We start from the raw sequence: 17,626 nt of genomic DNA on the forward strand, positions 1-17,626 counted from the left end.
AACCTGTCTTTCTGGAGGTATTCCCGGAAATTCTTTAGGAAATACATTCGGAAAACCCATGCTACCGGAATACCTTGTATGCCTACCTCTTCTTTGGTCTTGTCGACAACATGAGTGAGGAAAACGTAGTTCTTTTGGTGTAGGCAATTCGGTGCCTTGATGCACGAGATAGGAAGAGGATTGGTGCCAGGTTTATCACCATGGATTATTAGAGTTTCGTGATTAGGAAGGTGAAGGCAAACGGCCTTCTCACGACACAAAATATCAGCACGATGGGGGCTCAACCCAACCATGCCGATTATCACATTAAAACTCCTAATATTTACTGGCATCAAATCTATTTGAAATGAATGGTTGTTTAGTGTTAAGGTGTTCCCTACATAATTATCTTTGATTGATGCGGTTTTTCCCCTTAGTTATCTCCACCGTTAAGGCTTAGTCTAGCCTTCGGGATTGTTGTTTTAGTATGTGTTTGAATATGTTACTAACGAAACTTCACTCAACTTTACTATTGAATAAGAGGTAAGCGAAAGAGTTGTTAAGTGGTAACGTACCAGTAGCAACCATCGGATCTTGGACTGCTTTGCCTTGTCCCTAGGTCAGGACCATTTCTGATCCTTCTGCTCCTTGATGGTTATCCTTGGGGCAATTGCGCCTAAAGTGACCGGTTCCTCAACACCTATAGCAGGTGTAACTGGTCTCATCATTGGTGTTGTTGTTAGGGTTGCTGCGATTGTTATCGTTTTCATTCGGCTGACGATTCTGGCATGGATAAGTTCTACAGAATTTGGCGGTGTGATTCTTTCGGTTGCATTTGTTACAATGCATCTTCCAACAGGCTCCATTATGATGGAATTTGCACTGGTTGCATTTTGGAAGGCTTCCAGCATATGGTCTTGTTGGTGTTGGTATAATAGGGGTCATGGTCGCATGAACAGCAACAACATGTTGCTTCCTTGAGAACCCTTAAGTGGGTTGTCCCTTTCTCTTACTTCCAGACCTCAGCTTCCTGCTCTTAAGCTTAGGGTTTGGAGTTCCTTGATAGGTTGTCACTTGTTGGTTTACATGTTCGTTCCTTTGGATGGAGTTATCAATGCTATTCCCGCCTCCATTAGGGTTGTTTGCATTGATTTGCGTCATCGCAGCGGTTACTGTCGCTGTTACAGCAGCTTGGAATGTAGCAGGGTCCATCTGCAGGATCGGTGTCTCGCGGGTGCGCTTGTTATTCTTGCGGGATGGCATTTTCCTGATGCACGTTGATAATCCAGATCGTAAGTAATGATCGTCATTCCTGGTTGTTCTCTATAAATTTTGCATCTTTTTGTATAATTCTTACTGCTTCCATCTACATTCCCTATGATGTATTTGTGGTAGTAGGTAATCACAGATTTGGCACGATCGTCACGTCTATCCTTAGAGTATATAGGTTGTTTTGGTTTTGAGACCCTTAAGTATCTAGCGGTTTTGAGGGTTCGCTTGTGCATATAATTGAGTCTATGTGGTAATATGAAATAAAGATAGCACATAATTGTTCCAGTGGTAAGTACCATCTTAGTACACGAAAGAGAGTCATGTCGGATAGTAGGGGGAAAAGAAAAGGCCGATCCTAAATGTGGCGGACAGTGTCTGGTGGTGGTGCTGATGAAGTGGATGCGCCTCGGAGACGAGCTACTTGTTGCTCGGTATCTCGTAGGTGTACCTCTCAGACTAACTGACCCGCTTGGGAGTCTCCGTTTACTTCATTTGTTTGTCTCTTGTCTCTCTCAATAGCAAACCGCATTTGTTTCGTTCGATTTGGGGTGTCCTGAGCTTGGTTATCAATACCTCGGGTGCGCCGCACCATGACTGGGAGGGCCCAGTCAGCTGGTCCTCTACGACTAAGATCGAAGAGACCTCAGTTCCTACTGTAGTGTGGTCGTATCCCCTGCTAGTGACTCTATTCCAAATACCGTGTGCCTAAGGGGGCATGGGGCCACCGGGGCCCGCACGATATGTCGGTACTCCGGCTTTACATGGGGGATTGATGTCATCGGATTCTGTATCCGAGTCATCATCATCATTTCCCTATGGCTCTTCCCATTCGAGGTCCACTATTGACTCGACGGGTTCACCTGCAAGTTCTACTTCGTATTCCTCCTCTGGTTCTTCCTCTGAGTCTAGCCACCCTGCTATTCCCTGACTATGGAGATAGGGTTTTCCTGTCTAATGATACACGTCTATAGTGTATTGCACGAAGGGGGGTATAAATACTAGAAACAAATAGCATACGAATTACTCCTATAGTAATTTAATTTTGTTTAGGTTTTGTTCTATAAGCTCTTTGGATAATTAAATGGTAAGTTTTTGATTCATTGTCCATTACAATTACTCCCGAACACATGTTGGTCGTATTTTGAATGAATGTAGTTGATCAGGTTACATTCACCCCCAATACGACGACATAACTGCCCGAGTTTAATAGCGATGTTCAAATCCTCCAAAGACTTTTACTATTCTTGTTGTGTTATTATTCTAAAATGCACACAAAGGTACGTATTTTAATTATTATGTTCAGAGTTGTTTAGTCCCATCGTATTTATAGTTGCATATCCTGTATGATTAGATATGCTAGTTCACTATAAACAATGCTCTGATACCAATCTGTCACACCCCCGAACCAGACGGCGGAAACGTCCGGGGGCTTGCGCGTGACTTCATCTTGAAATATCATTACAGTGAATATAATTGAAACATAACATCATCATCATCACACATGTAATAATACAACATTCATTGTTTACATCGAGTATTGTATTTGAATATTACATGCCAAAATAGTAAGAGTATGATGAAACAAAATATCACACAATATCCATTAGTTTGTTTCGTTCATCCTGCTTCAACGGTATCCTGAGAATACAAGTTATTTTGAAAACGGTCAACATAAAAATGTTGGTGAGGTCATAAGCATGTTTGTGAAAATGATTTGTATAACTTTGAAAACCACCAGAAAATCCGATATTTTCTGAAAAGAGTTTAGCGTGTTTGTGTTAGATCTTGTATTAATGCATGTATGTTAATGTTTATTTGACTAAAAAGGTAAAGAGAATGTAGAGAATGTAAGAGCACGTAAAGGGAATGTTTCCAGACAACCCGACGTTGCCAAAAAAAAGATGTCTTCCGTAAACTTCATAACGTTAATTCCTCTAAGCGAGCCGTCATAACCATACTAAATAATGACAATTTCGCCTGTCTTGGCGTCGTTGGACGCCGACGGATAAATAGAATAAGGTTTTTGTCACCCTAGACTGGCCTAGTCTAACTGTAGCGAACAACCGATAAAAACTCGCTAGATCCTTAATCGAATTTACACGAAGAAAATGTATAAACTCATTCTAGGACCAATGATCCATGTAAGTGAACCACGAAGGCGTCGCTAAACATGTAAATCATTTCAAGGCCCAAATGGAATGAGATTATATAACATGGGCCCGAAATATATATGAAATGACAACTAAGGATCAATTCGCATATAAAGTATTTACAGACCCAAATAGCACACAAATAGTATCCAAGGTCCATCGCACATGTTAATGGGTTAGTGAGGCCCAATAAACATGTAAATAGTATACAGGACCTATCACACATAGAAATGGGTCATTAAGGCCCAATAACCTAGAAAATGATCAAATTAAATTCATTTGTTGGTTTATCATTGGTTTTAGTTCAAGTATTCACTAAAATAGTATAAAAAGTAGAATGCATATAAAATCCATTCTCAGGCCCAATAAACATGTAAGTGGACCACTAAGGCTCACTATACGTGTCTTTTATTTCGAGGCCCAATAAGGATATGAATACCGTTTTTAACCCGTTTGTTATCGTTTTGTTTATTTTAGCTTGATTATTTACAAATTTGATATAAAAGGCCCTCCTTTTGTAAAAATGACGTTCTTAGCCCAATAAGCATAAAATTTACAATTAGGCCCAATTTTTGTAAGAATAACACTTTGATCTCCAATTTTGTTAAAAACTTGTGTTGATGACTACTTTGTGGTAAAAATAACATTTATAAACTCATTTTTGTCAAAAATATCATTTTTGCTTGATTTTTGCGAAAATGCACATTTTTCTGGTTTTTGGCTTTTCCGACCTAGTTTTTAGAAAATTTGTAGAAAATTCATCGTAAGTCGAAATTTGGATCCGCAAATTCTGGAAGTTTAGAAATCTTGTCTACTTTGTTAAAACAATTTTCTCATAATTTTTAATGGCCTCAAACTAGTGTGAAATTACTCATCTTCACAGGTTGGTCCGAAATTATTTCAAATATGATAGGCAGTTTTGTAAAATTCACCAAAAATTGTAGAAAAATCGTATGAAAACGTGCGAGTAGTCATTTTAAAGGTATAAACCTGAACTTTATCCCTGTAAAACAGTATTGAAAAATACTTCCATTTGAATGGTCAAAACAGTCCGAGATTGGACCAAAACGTTTATGTCAAATGTTGTTTTGTGAATTTAGTTTATAGATCTCTAACCACAACACTCATTTTTGCTATATCAAGTGTATAAATCCACTATATAATAGTTTACATGTATTATGTTTGATAAAACATACTTCTCTCAAGATTCATATAAAGATCCAAGTGATACACTTCAAGTTTCTTAACATATTTGTAGATTAGTGAAGAAATCACACATAATCACCAAATGTTTCAAGGAAATCACACATAATCATGCATATACACATAGATCTACACAAATCAACTTGTATTCTCCTCCAAAAACAAGTAAAAACCAAAAACAAGGGGGTATGAACTCACCTTGGGGTTTGGAAGTCGGTTTTGATGAAGAGATGAGTAGATCTCGAGTTCTATGAAGTTCTAGGGTATGGATCATGAAATGATGTGGGTTAAGAAGAGATTTAAGGTGTAACTTGGAGTTAAAACTATGAAGTCTAACTAAAACTTACCAAATGTGATGAACTTTGTTGAAGAGCCTCTTGGAACACAAACAACCCACGTGATTTTTATTTTGAGGATAAGAGGGTGTCTTCAAGATGATTTTGAGAGTGTTTGTAAAAACATGAAGGTGGTGGTGTAGGTTTGTAATTCTCGGCCCTTGTTAAAAGAGAAGGAAGAGATAAGATCAAAGGGGTTAATGCATGATGGTTAAGGAGGATTGTGCTTTGTTACATGTGAGTTCATTTGCTTAGATTACCACTAAGCAAAGATGAGGTGTCAAGATCTCAAATTATCTTTTTTGTTTTTTTTACATATGGGCCGAGAATTGGGTTTGTAAAGAGGAAGTGAATTGCTTTGGGCCTATGGGCCGAGAATGAACTATTTTAGGCCCACATGGCCCAAAAAAATCTAGTTTCATGATTGTGGGTCCAATTAGAGCCCAAATAGTCAATTTGAAAGTTTATTGGTTCGTTAGACCCAATAAGAGAATCATAGTCCATAATAATCTTGAATTGGGATTTCTAAGGTTTCCAACCCGTAGTTGAACATATGAGATGTATTTGAACGAGAATGAAGTATAGTATTCACTTATAGTACAAGTTATTACACTAGGTGAATGATTGCGTGTGAGTAGAATTTCCTAGCAAAAATGCTAGTTGTGACAAGCAGGCTCACAACCTGTAGGTGTTTGTGAACGATGTGTTCACCGGTGTACTCCATCCCCTCATGGTTGCCTTAAGGACATTTATTGCTGAGGAATCCCCTTAGCATTAGTGTCCATCCCGATGTTGATCCTTAGTCTAGGTCTCTTATGATAGTTGTTTTAGGGACCTAATGTGAGGATAACGGGAACGAGTAATCGAGTTATTGTTGGTTGATGAAATTAATAAACTTATTTATTGTGGGTTGAAAACCCTATGTGCTCACCAGACTCCCAAGCCTGACCCACTCATTTTCTTATATTACAGTTAGTGGCGCACGAGCATAGATATGATGTTTGGGATGAGAGATTACGGATATAGGCATATAGATATCAATAAATGTAGTAAGGCTTGTATTGTTTATGCTTTTCATTTGTATCGAACATGACATCCCGAGGTTTTTAATGAAACACTTTTATTTAAAATGTTACTCTGATTTTTAAACAAAGCATGAACAAAATCGGTCTTTTCTAGCCGTGAAAATGGGGATGTCACACCATACCAATGGGTCGAAGGCACCAAGGTCGGCCCATTATCGTTATGAGTTGTGATTAATTAGTTGTGGGATATGTGATATGCTAGTTATTTCTGATACTCGCATGAAAGACCTCGGGGGATTCCCGAGGCACTTGTATGTAAGACCTTGGAGGGTTTCCAGGGAATTCTATTATATTTGCTTGTATGGTTTGTATTTCATCTCTTGATTATAAAAACCGTGAGGGGATTCCCACGGCGGGAAGACCATGTGGGGTTCCCATAGTAGTTAGTTAAGACCATGTCAGGGTTCCAGTGGCACTAGGTGTAAGACCCCGGAGGGTTTCATTGGCTTCCTTATATGTTTGTACGCATGGTTTATGTGGTTTATGTAGCTTTTGTAGCTAATGATTATGTGATTATGTGGATTTGTGTAGAGTATGCTTTGGGGAACTCACTAAGCATTAGCTTACAGTTTGTTGATTGTTTCAGGTACTTCTGAGCCTAAGGGCAAGGGCAAGGTCTGATGGCGCGGCATGCACTCTCACAAGCGTTTTTCTTTTGGAACACTCTGATATTTGAAATATAAATTTTTTATGTATGAATTTGAAATCAATTGTTTTGAGATTTTATGGATAATTGGAAATGTTTTGAAATTTTAAAAATTGAAAATTTTCTTTTGAAAATTTGGGTCGTTACAAGTTGGTATGAGAGTCTTGGTTTGAGGGATTCGGACACACTCTCGGGTGTGTCAGGACTCAAACTAAGGAAATTGTAAAATTGTTTTCGAAAAATAAAAGTTAAAAACTTTTTAGAATGAGAAAAAGGAGACTGCAATGTGCGTGATCGGCCGAGCCAAGTAAGTAGTTTCCCGAGTATGTTAGCCATGTTATACTGATATGTGAGTTATGATAATCGTATGAATCTTGCTATGTTTATGCTTTCAAAATTGTATACGGTTAGGGTCTTATAGCCTTGGAATGATTAATTTGGCATTATTTTCTGTTCATTGTCTGGTTGTAGTCTTAGGGTAGAGTCCATTATTCGAAAGTCTATCTAATCCTGTTTTGTTTATAATTTGCATGCATAAGGCAACCTAGAGTTATCAGGTAGAGCCTTGGGGAATGTACGAGTAGGTGTGGAAGGTAGTATTGGGGTCATACTACTAAAAGCACAGAACATGTACCCGAACCAATGTTAGATATGGAAGCTCTAAGGAGGATCGGTATGGGAGGATCCCATCTATGGACATCCTGGTCATTATGTTTTATAGTATTGCAGAGTAGTATGGTGGTCACACGATTTGGAGCAAGGGGGTCAAGATCCGGGGCTGGGTCAGGTGACACTACTAAGCCCATTGATAAAAGGCTGCATGAGCTTATTGCAAAAGAGATTAACAGGGGTATCCTTGATGCTACCCTTGTTATCTTTGGGATGGTCAAGGATGGTATGATGGAGATCATGGAGGAGAGGCTCAGGATATTCAGAGTCAAGATTGTTACGGGCCAGGTCGGGCTCGAACTCCCTTGTTTTAGGAGTGCAAGGCGTGCGAGACACCGAAGTTTTTTAGGGTAAGGGACCCCATTGTTAGCCAACGCTGGGTGGCGGACATAGAGAACGTTCAACGCACGAGTTATTTCGCTGATGCGACAAAGGTGGGGTTTGCTTCATGTATGCTGAGGGATCGGGCCCATGATTGGTGGGGAGGGGGGGCAAGCCAGGTGGGAGTAGTCGGTGTGCCTGAGATGTCATGGGCTGAGTTTTATTAGGCGATTTCGAAGATTGCACCACCTATCGAGGTCCAACGGCTGGTGAGGGAGTTTCATGAGCTTCAGCAGACCATCGAGACTATGGCGGAGATCACCGCCAAGTTTCGGGAACGGACATTATTGATTCCACAGTATGCTACTGATGAGGACATGATGAGGACGAGGTATCATTCCATGTTGAGGGATGATATTCGGGAGTTTGTGAGTTTTACAGAGTGCAAAACCCTGAATGAGATGGTGGAGAAGGCCCATGAGTAGGAGATGGAGTTGGATTTCCGCACCAAGTGGAAGCCTGAGCAGGAACAGATAGCAGTAGGTCATGCTAAAAAGCCTAAGTCCTGGGATTCATCCAGTAAGGGCACCACGCCGTGACCAATGCGCCAAGTGTGGGAGATCTCATGGTGGAGCTTGCCGAGGGACGGACGCGGTATGTTATACATGTGGTCAGCCATACCACGTGAGCAGAGACTGCCCCAAGAAGGGCCTGAGTTTACAAAATATGTAGTGACTTTAGAAGTGCAAGTTCGATGTTGGCTATAGAGGTGTAGAACTTCGACGATAGCACCTTAAATGTGTAGTTTTCTAATATCAACGACTTTAGAGGTGCAAATCGATAGAGGTTCAAATAGGTGGATTGTAGGTTTGAGTTTACAAAAGAGAGTGGCAGACAAAGATATTAGGTCTAGAGAGGATTAGTCGTCGGACATGGAGCCGGACATAGGGAGGTCGTCGGCGAAGTTGAGATGACAGTCACCAACTTTGAAGAAGGTAAAGAGCAAAATGTGAAAGGGGAAAGGATATCGGCGTTCTATTTTATGGGGAGACAAGGTTTTTTTTGTGATTTATAAATAATTAACTAAAACAATAAAATAAATTAAAAATTAAACATTAAGCGCATTTTAGTCATTTAAAAACTTTTTAGACGGGGACTTGTACAGTAACAAAATCAAAACCTGGGGATAGTCCGCGTGCAAAACAAAAATTAGGGACCAAATGTGAAATTTATACAAACCATAGAGACCATTTCAGTAATTTTTTTAAACAATTACTTATTTTTCATATTTGCATTATTTAGCCATAGTTGATTTATTATTTATCCGTAGTTGATTTATATAGCCTCATTGTATCTTCCATCTATTTCACTAACATAATCGACATAAAAACAATATTAAGGCTGTACTTTGGCACGTCACAGCTAGCTGATAAGCTAACTTATTTTTCGAATTTTTTTAAGTTGTTATGTTTTGCAAGCGAAAAAATAGCTTATAAGCTAAACCACCTTTCAATACTTTCTTTGTTAATTATGTATTTTTTTCATAACAAAATATATATTTCGACATTTAAAAATAATAAACCAGATCTCATTATAGATTCTCACTTCCTCATCAAAACAACATTTGAAATCTCATATCCTTATTAAAGTAAACATGTAGAAACCTGACCAAAAAACATGTTATCTTTAAGTGAAGAATCTTAGATACAACTTGATTTGTACATCTATATCAAGAATGGTTTTGTTTTGATTTAAAACCTCGCTAACCAAGCAATAAATATAATTAATTATAATAAAATGACCACAAAACCGAAAATTAGAATAAAACACAAAAACCAGTGAAAGAACACAGCGGTGGTGGTGGCGGTGATTGGTGGTTGGTGATGCTGACTAATTAATGGAAATGATGTTTACCTTCTCGTTTGTTAACAACTCCACATGTCCATGCCTTCTTTTCTTACTTCACATGAAACATAACAAGAAAAATAAAGATTATAATAACAAAAACAAACTCAACCATCAAAAGCAACAAAATACGTTCTTACTACTTACCACTTAGAAGCATTTCCTGTGGACGATAGATGGACCAGATTCATCATACTCACCCTTCGCAATCCACATCTGATTTACACACAAGAAAAGTAAGTTGGTCAAATATTTGTCAGGACAAATTATGAAAATAGCAGCCTACTTTTCTCCTTTTTACTAATATTGGGTATGTACTTCATTTTTCCCCATAATAGCCATACACTAAAATTTCTTTACCCATAGTAACAATATGTAACAAATGAATTACATTATTGATATTGGTAGAAAATGTAAGTACGTTGCTAATGTTGCTATAATCAGTAGAAGAAAATTGAAGTACAATGTTATTTATGAGTAAAAGAACACAAGTATTTTGCTAGTATGCGTATAAATTAAAGTATGTTGCCCGTATTGGTAATGAATGAGAAGTATGTTGTTTTTCTAGTATTTCTTGCAATGTACTTAGAATTTTTATCGATCATAGTAATATTCAACCATAATAGCAACATACTTATTTATTTTTTTCAACACAAATGACAACGCACTTACAATTCTTTATCTAATCATAGCATCGTAGTCACATTTAAATAATCATACAAACAATATGTATCAACGATCATGCTACAACACTTCATCAGGGATTTAATTTACCGGTTGGAAGGTGCTGAGAGATGCAAGGATTGATCCTCCGATCCACACACTGTATTTCCTCTCGGGAGGTGCAACCACCTTAATCTTCATGCTACTAGGAGCAAGGGCAGTAATTTCCTTGGTCATTCGGTCAGCAAAGCCCGGTAACATGGTTGACCCACCACTAAGCACAATATGTCCAAAAAGATCCCTCCTTAGATCAATATCACACTTAATGACAGACTTGTAGGTCATCTCATGAATACCAGCAGCTTCCATTCCGATCAAAGATGGCTGGAAGAGAACCTCCGGGCAGCGGAATCTCTCTGCCCCAATCGTGATAACCTGCCCGTCGGGCAGCTCATAGTTCTTGTCAAAAGAGGAGCTAGTTTTTGCGGTTTCGAGCTCTTGCTCGTAGTCAAGAGCCACGTATGCGAGCTTTTGTTTCATGTCACGGACAACTTCCCGTTCAGCAGTTGTAGTCAAAGCGTAGCCTCTTTCCATCAGGATTCTCTTTAAGTAATCTGTGGTGTCACGGCCAGCCAGATCAAGACGGAGTATCGCGTGAGGAAGTGCATACCCTTCGTAAATTGGGATTGTGTGGGACACGCCCTCTCCGGAATCCAACACGACACCTGTATGAAAATCATATTGTTAACATTTATGATTTATCTCACACAACCGGAAAAAGAAAAGGTGTGAGTTAAAGTTTTAGAAAGTGTGGCTGCGATTGAGGGTTTTCTTGAGAGATTAGTCATTAGTCATTTAGTCTATGTGATTGTAACAATTTCTCATCCATTTAGGTCTATCGTTTTTCTCCGGTTTTGCAGTTCACATATATTTTTTTATTATTGGTTTTCTGTTATTTTTCATTAGAAGGGCTGTAGCAAATCTTTACGACCATTTCCCCAATACCAAAATGCAACAGTTGAAACTAAAAGAGCAATGTGAAACTAACCAGTTGTACGACCACTAGCATACAAAGAAAGTACAGACCCGATTGAAATGTACATGGCGGGAACATTGAAGGTCTCAAACATGGCTTCAGTCATCTTCTCTCTGTTTGCCTTTGGATTTAATGGTGCCTCAGTAAGAAGCACAGGGTGCTCTTCAGGAGCAACACGAAGCTCATTATAGAAAGTGTGATGCCAAATCTTTTCCATATCATCCCAGTTGCTGATAACACCATGCTCAATTGGGAATTTCAAAGTCAAAATACCACTTTTCGAGATGGCTTCATCTCCTACATAAGCATCCCTTTGACCCATGCCCACCATAACACCAGTGTGTCGTGGCCTACCCAGAATACTGGGGAACACTGCCCTAGGAGCATCATCAGCACAAAACCCCGCCTATAAATTTAATCAAATGAAGAAAAAAAACCCCAACTTGAGTAACATTTAACCTAATTTATGCAACAAATGATTTTTTAGACAAAATATGAAAACCGCGTTTCATTCTACAAACAAAATATGCAACATGATAAACCGGGTACCTCATGGCTTGACACCGGTTAAAGACTTTATTTATAAATGTTTACAGTTTCCCCTTTTACCATTTAATGCAACCATGATTGACTTTTTAATCACTTTATGCAACTGACACAAATTAGCAACCACTTTTTACCCTGTTATAGGTAAAATATTGCATGGTTAATTTTGGTGATAGATAGAAACACGGTCACCTATTTCGTCTAAAAAACTAATTTCTTGCATAAGTGAGAAAGATATGTTTTGTCATTGCTTAAACAAGCATTTATCCCTTATTTAAATTCAAAAGTACAAGAATCCAACTAACTCAAGAAATTAAGTTTCATGCAACCAGGAAATAGCAACATAAGAATTTTGCTAACCTTCACCATTCCAGATCCAATGTCACAAATAATGGGCTGAATATCCTCATCGTCAGCCATTTCTATAAACCTGAAACACAAACATCAAAATACAATAAAGTTACACAGAAAAATCTTTGACATCCCCATTATATTCCAAATGTTTTTTATTTGTTTAGCAAGAAATAACCAAAAAGAAAATTACTCCAGTTATATCCGCTAGACATGTTGCTATGATTCTCATATGGTCAAAAGAACTTCAAACAAACAACCACCAAACAAATTAAAGTTACCAAGTACTACCATCTCAATGGATACTCAAATGTTTAACAAATATCATGAAATCGATAATGCAATTCAAACAGATAGTAGATACCACAGCATTTAAGAACACAAAAATCGAACTAAATTTATTCAATCTATCCAGAGTCAATACGTAACAGGTCCAAGAGCATCGCGCTTTTTTACTAAACTTTTTGTACCATATGAGCACCAACGCAACAAACCAAAACCTCAAGATATCTCCATTATAATAATTAAATCTTTTTCAGAAAGCTTTTGGGGTCCTAGTAAAGTGAAAAGGCTATGGAAGTTAATAAACTATTATTAGAATTATAAAAAAGTTGTAGTGAAAAAAGGTATTTTAACTAGCTACTTTGACAAGCTTATTTGATTTGCTAATAAACTCCATTGTGAATGTCTAATTTCTACACATCACTCATCTTACACAATTCGGAATCAAATCAGTCAATAAGAACAACCAGCTGACCAGATTTACCAATAAAAAAATGATATTGTTCACTATACTGTGAGAAATGAAAAAATAGCGATTTCGATTGCATTTAAATTAGAAAAGATTCGATACGGATGCCAAGATACTCAGATCGGAATTTTTTTATTTTTTTTAAAAACCCATTATAATTACAAGATATCGCAGCAAACCTTTGGTGTTACAGATGGAAGAGAAGCAGCAGAAAGTACCTCCAGTTGCCGGCAGCTGAAATCCTAGGCTCTGGTGTGGTTTGGTTCGTTCAGTGGAGAAGGTCATCGTAAGACGAAAGGTTGACTTAAGGAATTAATCAGGAAGTATTAGGTAGAAGAACATCTAAAAAAACAAATAATTCGATATGTTTAATTGCTATTTTGCTACTTGCGTCACGCGTCATTCATCATTTCTGTTTTATAAACTTTTTTTGTTTTTTATTCCTTTGACTTTATTTTTAAGGTCCATCCTCAACCCATCTCTATTTGTTCTTTATAAATGGATTAAAAAAAATTAGAGTAAACACTCTCTTCAACCTTATTTTATTTTCTTTGTTATTTTTTATCTTAAAAAGTATATTTCTAATATATTTTATTTTTATAACTTATATATATTAGGAGTGTTTGGGGTATCTTTTCAGAGGGTAAAAAGATTTTTGAAAAAAGTTTCAAAAAGGCTGGTTTTTCTGATTTTTCTAAAAAGTTAATTTTTTTCTATAAAAAATCCAAAATAAGCTTTTAATGAGCTTTTACCAAACATCTTTTATCTGTTATCTTTTTTCAAAATTCTTTTGCCCTTTCAAAAATATCCCAAACATCCCATTGTCAAAGACACCTCTCTACTTATTAAACTTTATATTTATCATTAATTAATATAAATTAGTACATTATATTATAAATATTAAATATTGAATTTAAATTATAATTAGTAGATAAAATAAACTATAAATGTATAAAATAAAAATAAGAGAGACTAAAATTAACAATCAAACTTTACCTTTATTTTTGGGGATATCAATAGTATTCCTTAATATATGGGAGAATACTATTCATATCTCCAAATATGAATGTGAAAATAGGATAAGGTTGGAGAAAAATGGAGAAAGAAATGGGAGAAGAAATGGAGTTTGGGGATGGGTTTGAGATGCCCTAACAGCGTTTAACATCGAGTTTTTAAAAGGTCTTTTATGTTTTTTTATTTGTTCTTGACCCAAAAGTAAAAAAAATAAATAAATAAATAAATAAAGAGTAAATTACTGTAATCGTCCTTGTGGTTTGTTCAAAATTGCAAGTTTGGTCCTTAACTTCTTTTTTTGCACTCGGATCGTCCCTGTGATTTGATTTTGTTGCATTTTTCGTCCCTATGGTTTGGTAAAAATTGCATGTTTGGTCCTTAACTTTATATATGTAAGGGACGAAAAATGCAACAAAATTAAACCACAGAGACGAAAAATGCTACAAAATCAAACCATAGGGATGATCCGAGTGCAAAAAAAAAAGGTTATGGACCAAACATGCAATTTTGACTAAACCACAGGGATGATTTTAGTAATTTACTCAAAAATAAAATAAAGGGAAAACTGCAATAAAGTCTTTATATATATATATATATATATATATATATATATATATATATATATATATATATATATATATATATATATATATATATATATATTGGTTTCATAATCGATTTAGTCTCTATATATATTTTTTTATTCAATTAAGTCCCAAATACTGGTAAATCGTATTCAATTTAACCCTTTGACCCGGTCAACAGGTCATCCAAGTTTCAAAAATTACATTTTTGGCCCAGATTTCAAAATTTATTACAAATATGTTCCAAAATTTACACTTTTGGCCCAGATTTTAATTTTTGTTACAAATTTGCTCCAAACTTTACCCTTTTTGCCCAAATTTTAGAATTTTATTATGAATTCATCCTAACTTTAATTTTTTTTACAACTTTTTTTCTCAAAGAATTTTTTCTAATATGTTTTTTATAAAATCATACTTACACAAAAAAAAACAAAAAAAAACGTATTTTCACTTAAAAAATTTATATTTTCTATATAAAAACTTTTTTTATATGAATATTTAGTTATAAAAATAAATATTTAATAAGTATATAAATATATACAAATCCGTTTTTATAAAAAATGTATACAAACACCTATTTTATCTATATATTTTTTATAAAATCGTGTTTGTTTACATTTTTTTCATAAAAACTTATTTTAGTAATTTTTTATATAATACGTGTTCGTATATATTTTATCAAATGTATATACACAAACATGATTTTATAAAATATATACAAACACGTATTATATAAAAAATTATTTAAACAGGTTTTTATATAATGTGTACAAACACGATTTTATAAAATGTATTCAAACATGTATTATTGTAACGACCCGTCTCTGGTATGTTATTTTTATAGTATTTATTTTAGAAGTTTGTAGAGGGACTCGACGAGTCTATGTCCCGACTCGTCGAGTAGGGTCGTGATCTTGATCAGCTAATAGATCGGCGACTCGGCGAGTCCATATTCGGGACTCGGCGAGTTGGCCTGCCAGGTTGAAACCCTAAATCCCCGGGTTTGCACCCTATTTAAACCATCTTATGAGCCCCAAACTCGTCTCCTTCACCCTCAAAGCACCATTTAGCAAACCCTAATCATTCCATTGAGTATTTGAGCATTTTTTGTGTAATCTTGAAGTTTTGAAGAGAAGGAGAAGGCTAGATTCAAAGAAGAAGAAGAATATCCAAGTCTTTGCACCCATTTCAGAGTATTTTGAGGTAATAATCGGTTTCTTCCTGTTTTGATGATTGATTCTCCTTTATAAGCATATTTAGCCCATTCTTTAGCTTGTTCATAGTAGAGAAACCATGTTGGATGGGTTAGCTTCCGAATCTAGCCATGTTTTAGTTCAAAAAACGTAGATCTATTAACTTTATGGAGCCATTTTGCATGTTAGCCCTAGATCTACTCTTCCAAGTGCCTTTTTAGCCTTTATATCCTTTTGTATGCATTTGTACACGTAAAGTTGGGAACTTTACGTGGTAAACCAGCCTTAGGAACTCAGATCTATATATTGTATGCAGTGGTTTTGAGCAGAATCGAGTTTTTAGTGATTACATGCATGGGACTCGACGAGTCGTTCTTCGGACTTGGCGAGTCGAGTCGCGAGTCCCCGATTCTACCCCTTTGAGTGATTCCGAGTGGGAACCAGTGAATAGTGGAATGGACTCAGTGAGTTAGAGGTTAGACTCAGTAATGGAAGGACTCGATGAGTTGTTCATACAACTCGGCGAGTCCAAGGCAATCTTCTTAAGATTCAAGAACAACTCGTCGAGTTGTTCATACAACTCGGGGAGTCGGATACAGATGACCTGAGTGTTGGAATAGAATGGGAACTCGTCGAGTATATGCCATACTCGACGAGTAGCAGTGAGCAGGGTTGATAAATGAGAGTAGAGACTCGGCGAGTTGGCGGCCCAACTCGGCGAGTCAAGTCAACTGAAAGTTGACTTTGACCAGGATAGTTGACTTTAGCCAAGGGTAAAAGAGTCATTTTACCCCAATGCAGTTATTAGTATTTGATTGAATATATTTGTGGAATTGTAGCCGGGGAGATACCGGAGCAGCAGCATATAGTTTCCAAGGCCACACACTCAGCAACCAGATCACGAGGTGAGTTTCCTTTCAGTAGGAACGGGTCTAAGGCCACAATGCCGACCCATTTAGCTAGTAGTAGTTTTCGGACTTCGGTCCGATGCAGATTTTAGTATGTTTGATGCCTTCGTGGCTCAGACAGGATTTCTGTGTTATGTGTTCCGGGTTACAGCCCGATGTAGTATGTTGTTTATGTGCTCATGTTAGTTGATATGCTTATGTTATGTTATGTTTAGTAGTTCCGAACTTCTGTCCGATGCAGTCAGTTCTGGACTTCGGTCCGATGCAGTTAGTTCCGGAGTTCGGTCTGATGCAGTTAGTTCCAGACTTTGGTCTGATTCAGGAGGCAAGGCCTCAGTAGTTCCGTATTTCGATCCGATGCAGAGGGCAAGGCCTTGGTTAGTTCCGGACTTTGGTCCGATGCAGTTTCCGGACTTCGGTCCGATGCATTGGGCAAGGCCCAGTATGTGTTTATATGTATTGTATGGTATGTGGTAGTTTGGGGGAGCTCACTAAGCTTCGTGCTTACAGTTTCAGTTTTGGTTTCAGGTACTTCCGCAAGCAAAGGGAAGAGCTCGTGTTGATGGCATCGCACACACCACAGCTTCAGTTGTCCTGGGAGTTGTTTTTAGTTTTTCATAGATGGCATTTAACACAGTATTGATACAGTTTACTCATAACACTTTGCTATTGTTTTTGAGATATTGACGTACGAGTTTTACCTTATGATATTATCATGGTGTTTTTAGTAATTATTAAACATTTTTTTTTTTGGTCGTATTTTGGGATGTTTCAATTATATAAAAAATTATTTAAACACGTTTTTATAAAAAAAAAAACATGATTTTGCAAAAATACACACACACACACACACACACACACACACACACACACATATATATATATATATATATATATATATATATATATATATATATAAAGGTGATAGGTGTTTGTATATATTTTTTTGTAAAATAAGTTTTTGTATACATTTTTTTATAAAAACAAATTTGTATATATTTATATACTTAATAAA

At 36.7% G+C, this 17,626-nt stretch overlaps 1 protein-coding gene across 4 annotated transcripts; it reads right to left on the reverse strand.

Annotated features, from left to right (window-relative positions):
• Nucleotides 1–9,325: 9,325 nt before the first annotated feature.
• On the reverse strand, nucleotides 9,326–13,282 carry LOC145047227 (actin-7-like). 4 transcript variants are annotated; one of them, XM_078995469.1, is made up of 6 exons: nucleotides 13,131–13,282; nucleotides 12,171–12,240; nucleotides 11,277–11,641; nucleotides 10,340–10,953; nucleotides 9,713–9,781; nucleotides 9,326–9,620 (listed from the first exon to the last, which is right to left on the reverse strand). In XM_078995469.1, the coding sequence occupies exons 3-5, from the start codon at nucleotides 11,593–11,595 to the stop codon at nucleotides 9,716–9,718; spliced, it is 999 nt and encodes a 332-aa protein (XP_078851595.1). In that variant the 5' UTR covers nucleotides 11,596–11,641; nucleotides 12,171–12,240; nucleotides 13,131–13,282; the 3' UTR covers nucleotides 9,326–9,620; nucleotides 9,713–9,715. The 4 variants fall into 4 exon arrangements, with proteins under 4 accessions (XP_078851595.1, XP_078851593.1, XP_078851594.1 ...); XM_078995467.1 differs by having other exon boundaries at nucleotides 11,277–11,670; nucleotides 13,092–13,282; XM_078995468.1 differs by having other exon boundaries at nucleotides 9,326–9,616; nucleotides 11,277–11,670; nucleotides 13,131–13,281.
• Nucleotides 13,283–17,626: the final 4,344 nt, after the last annotated feature.

This window comes from Lactuca saligna, chromosome 5, assembly GCF_052625555.1.
Source record: "Lactuca saligna cultivar CGN05327 chromosome 5, ASM5262555v1, whole genome shotgun sequence".
NCBI lineage: Eukaryota > Viridiplantae > Streptophyta > Magnoliopsida > Asterales > Asteraceae > Lactuca > Lactuca saligna.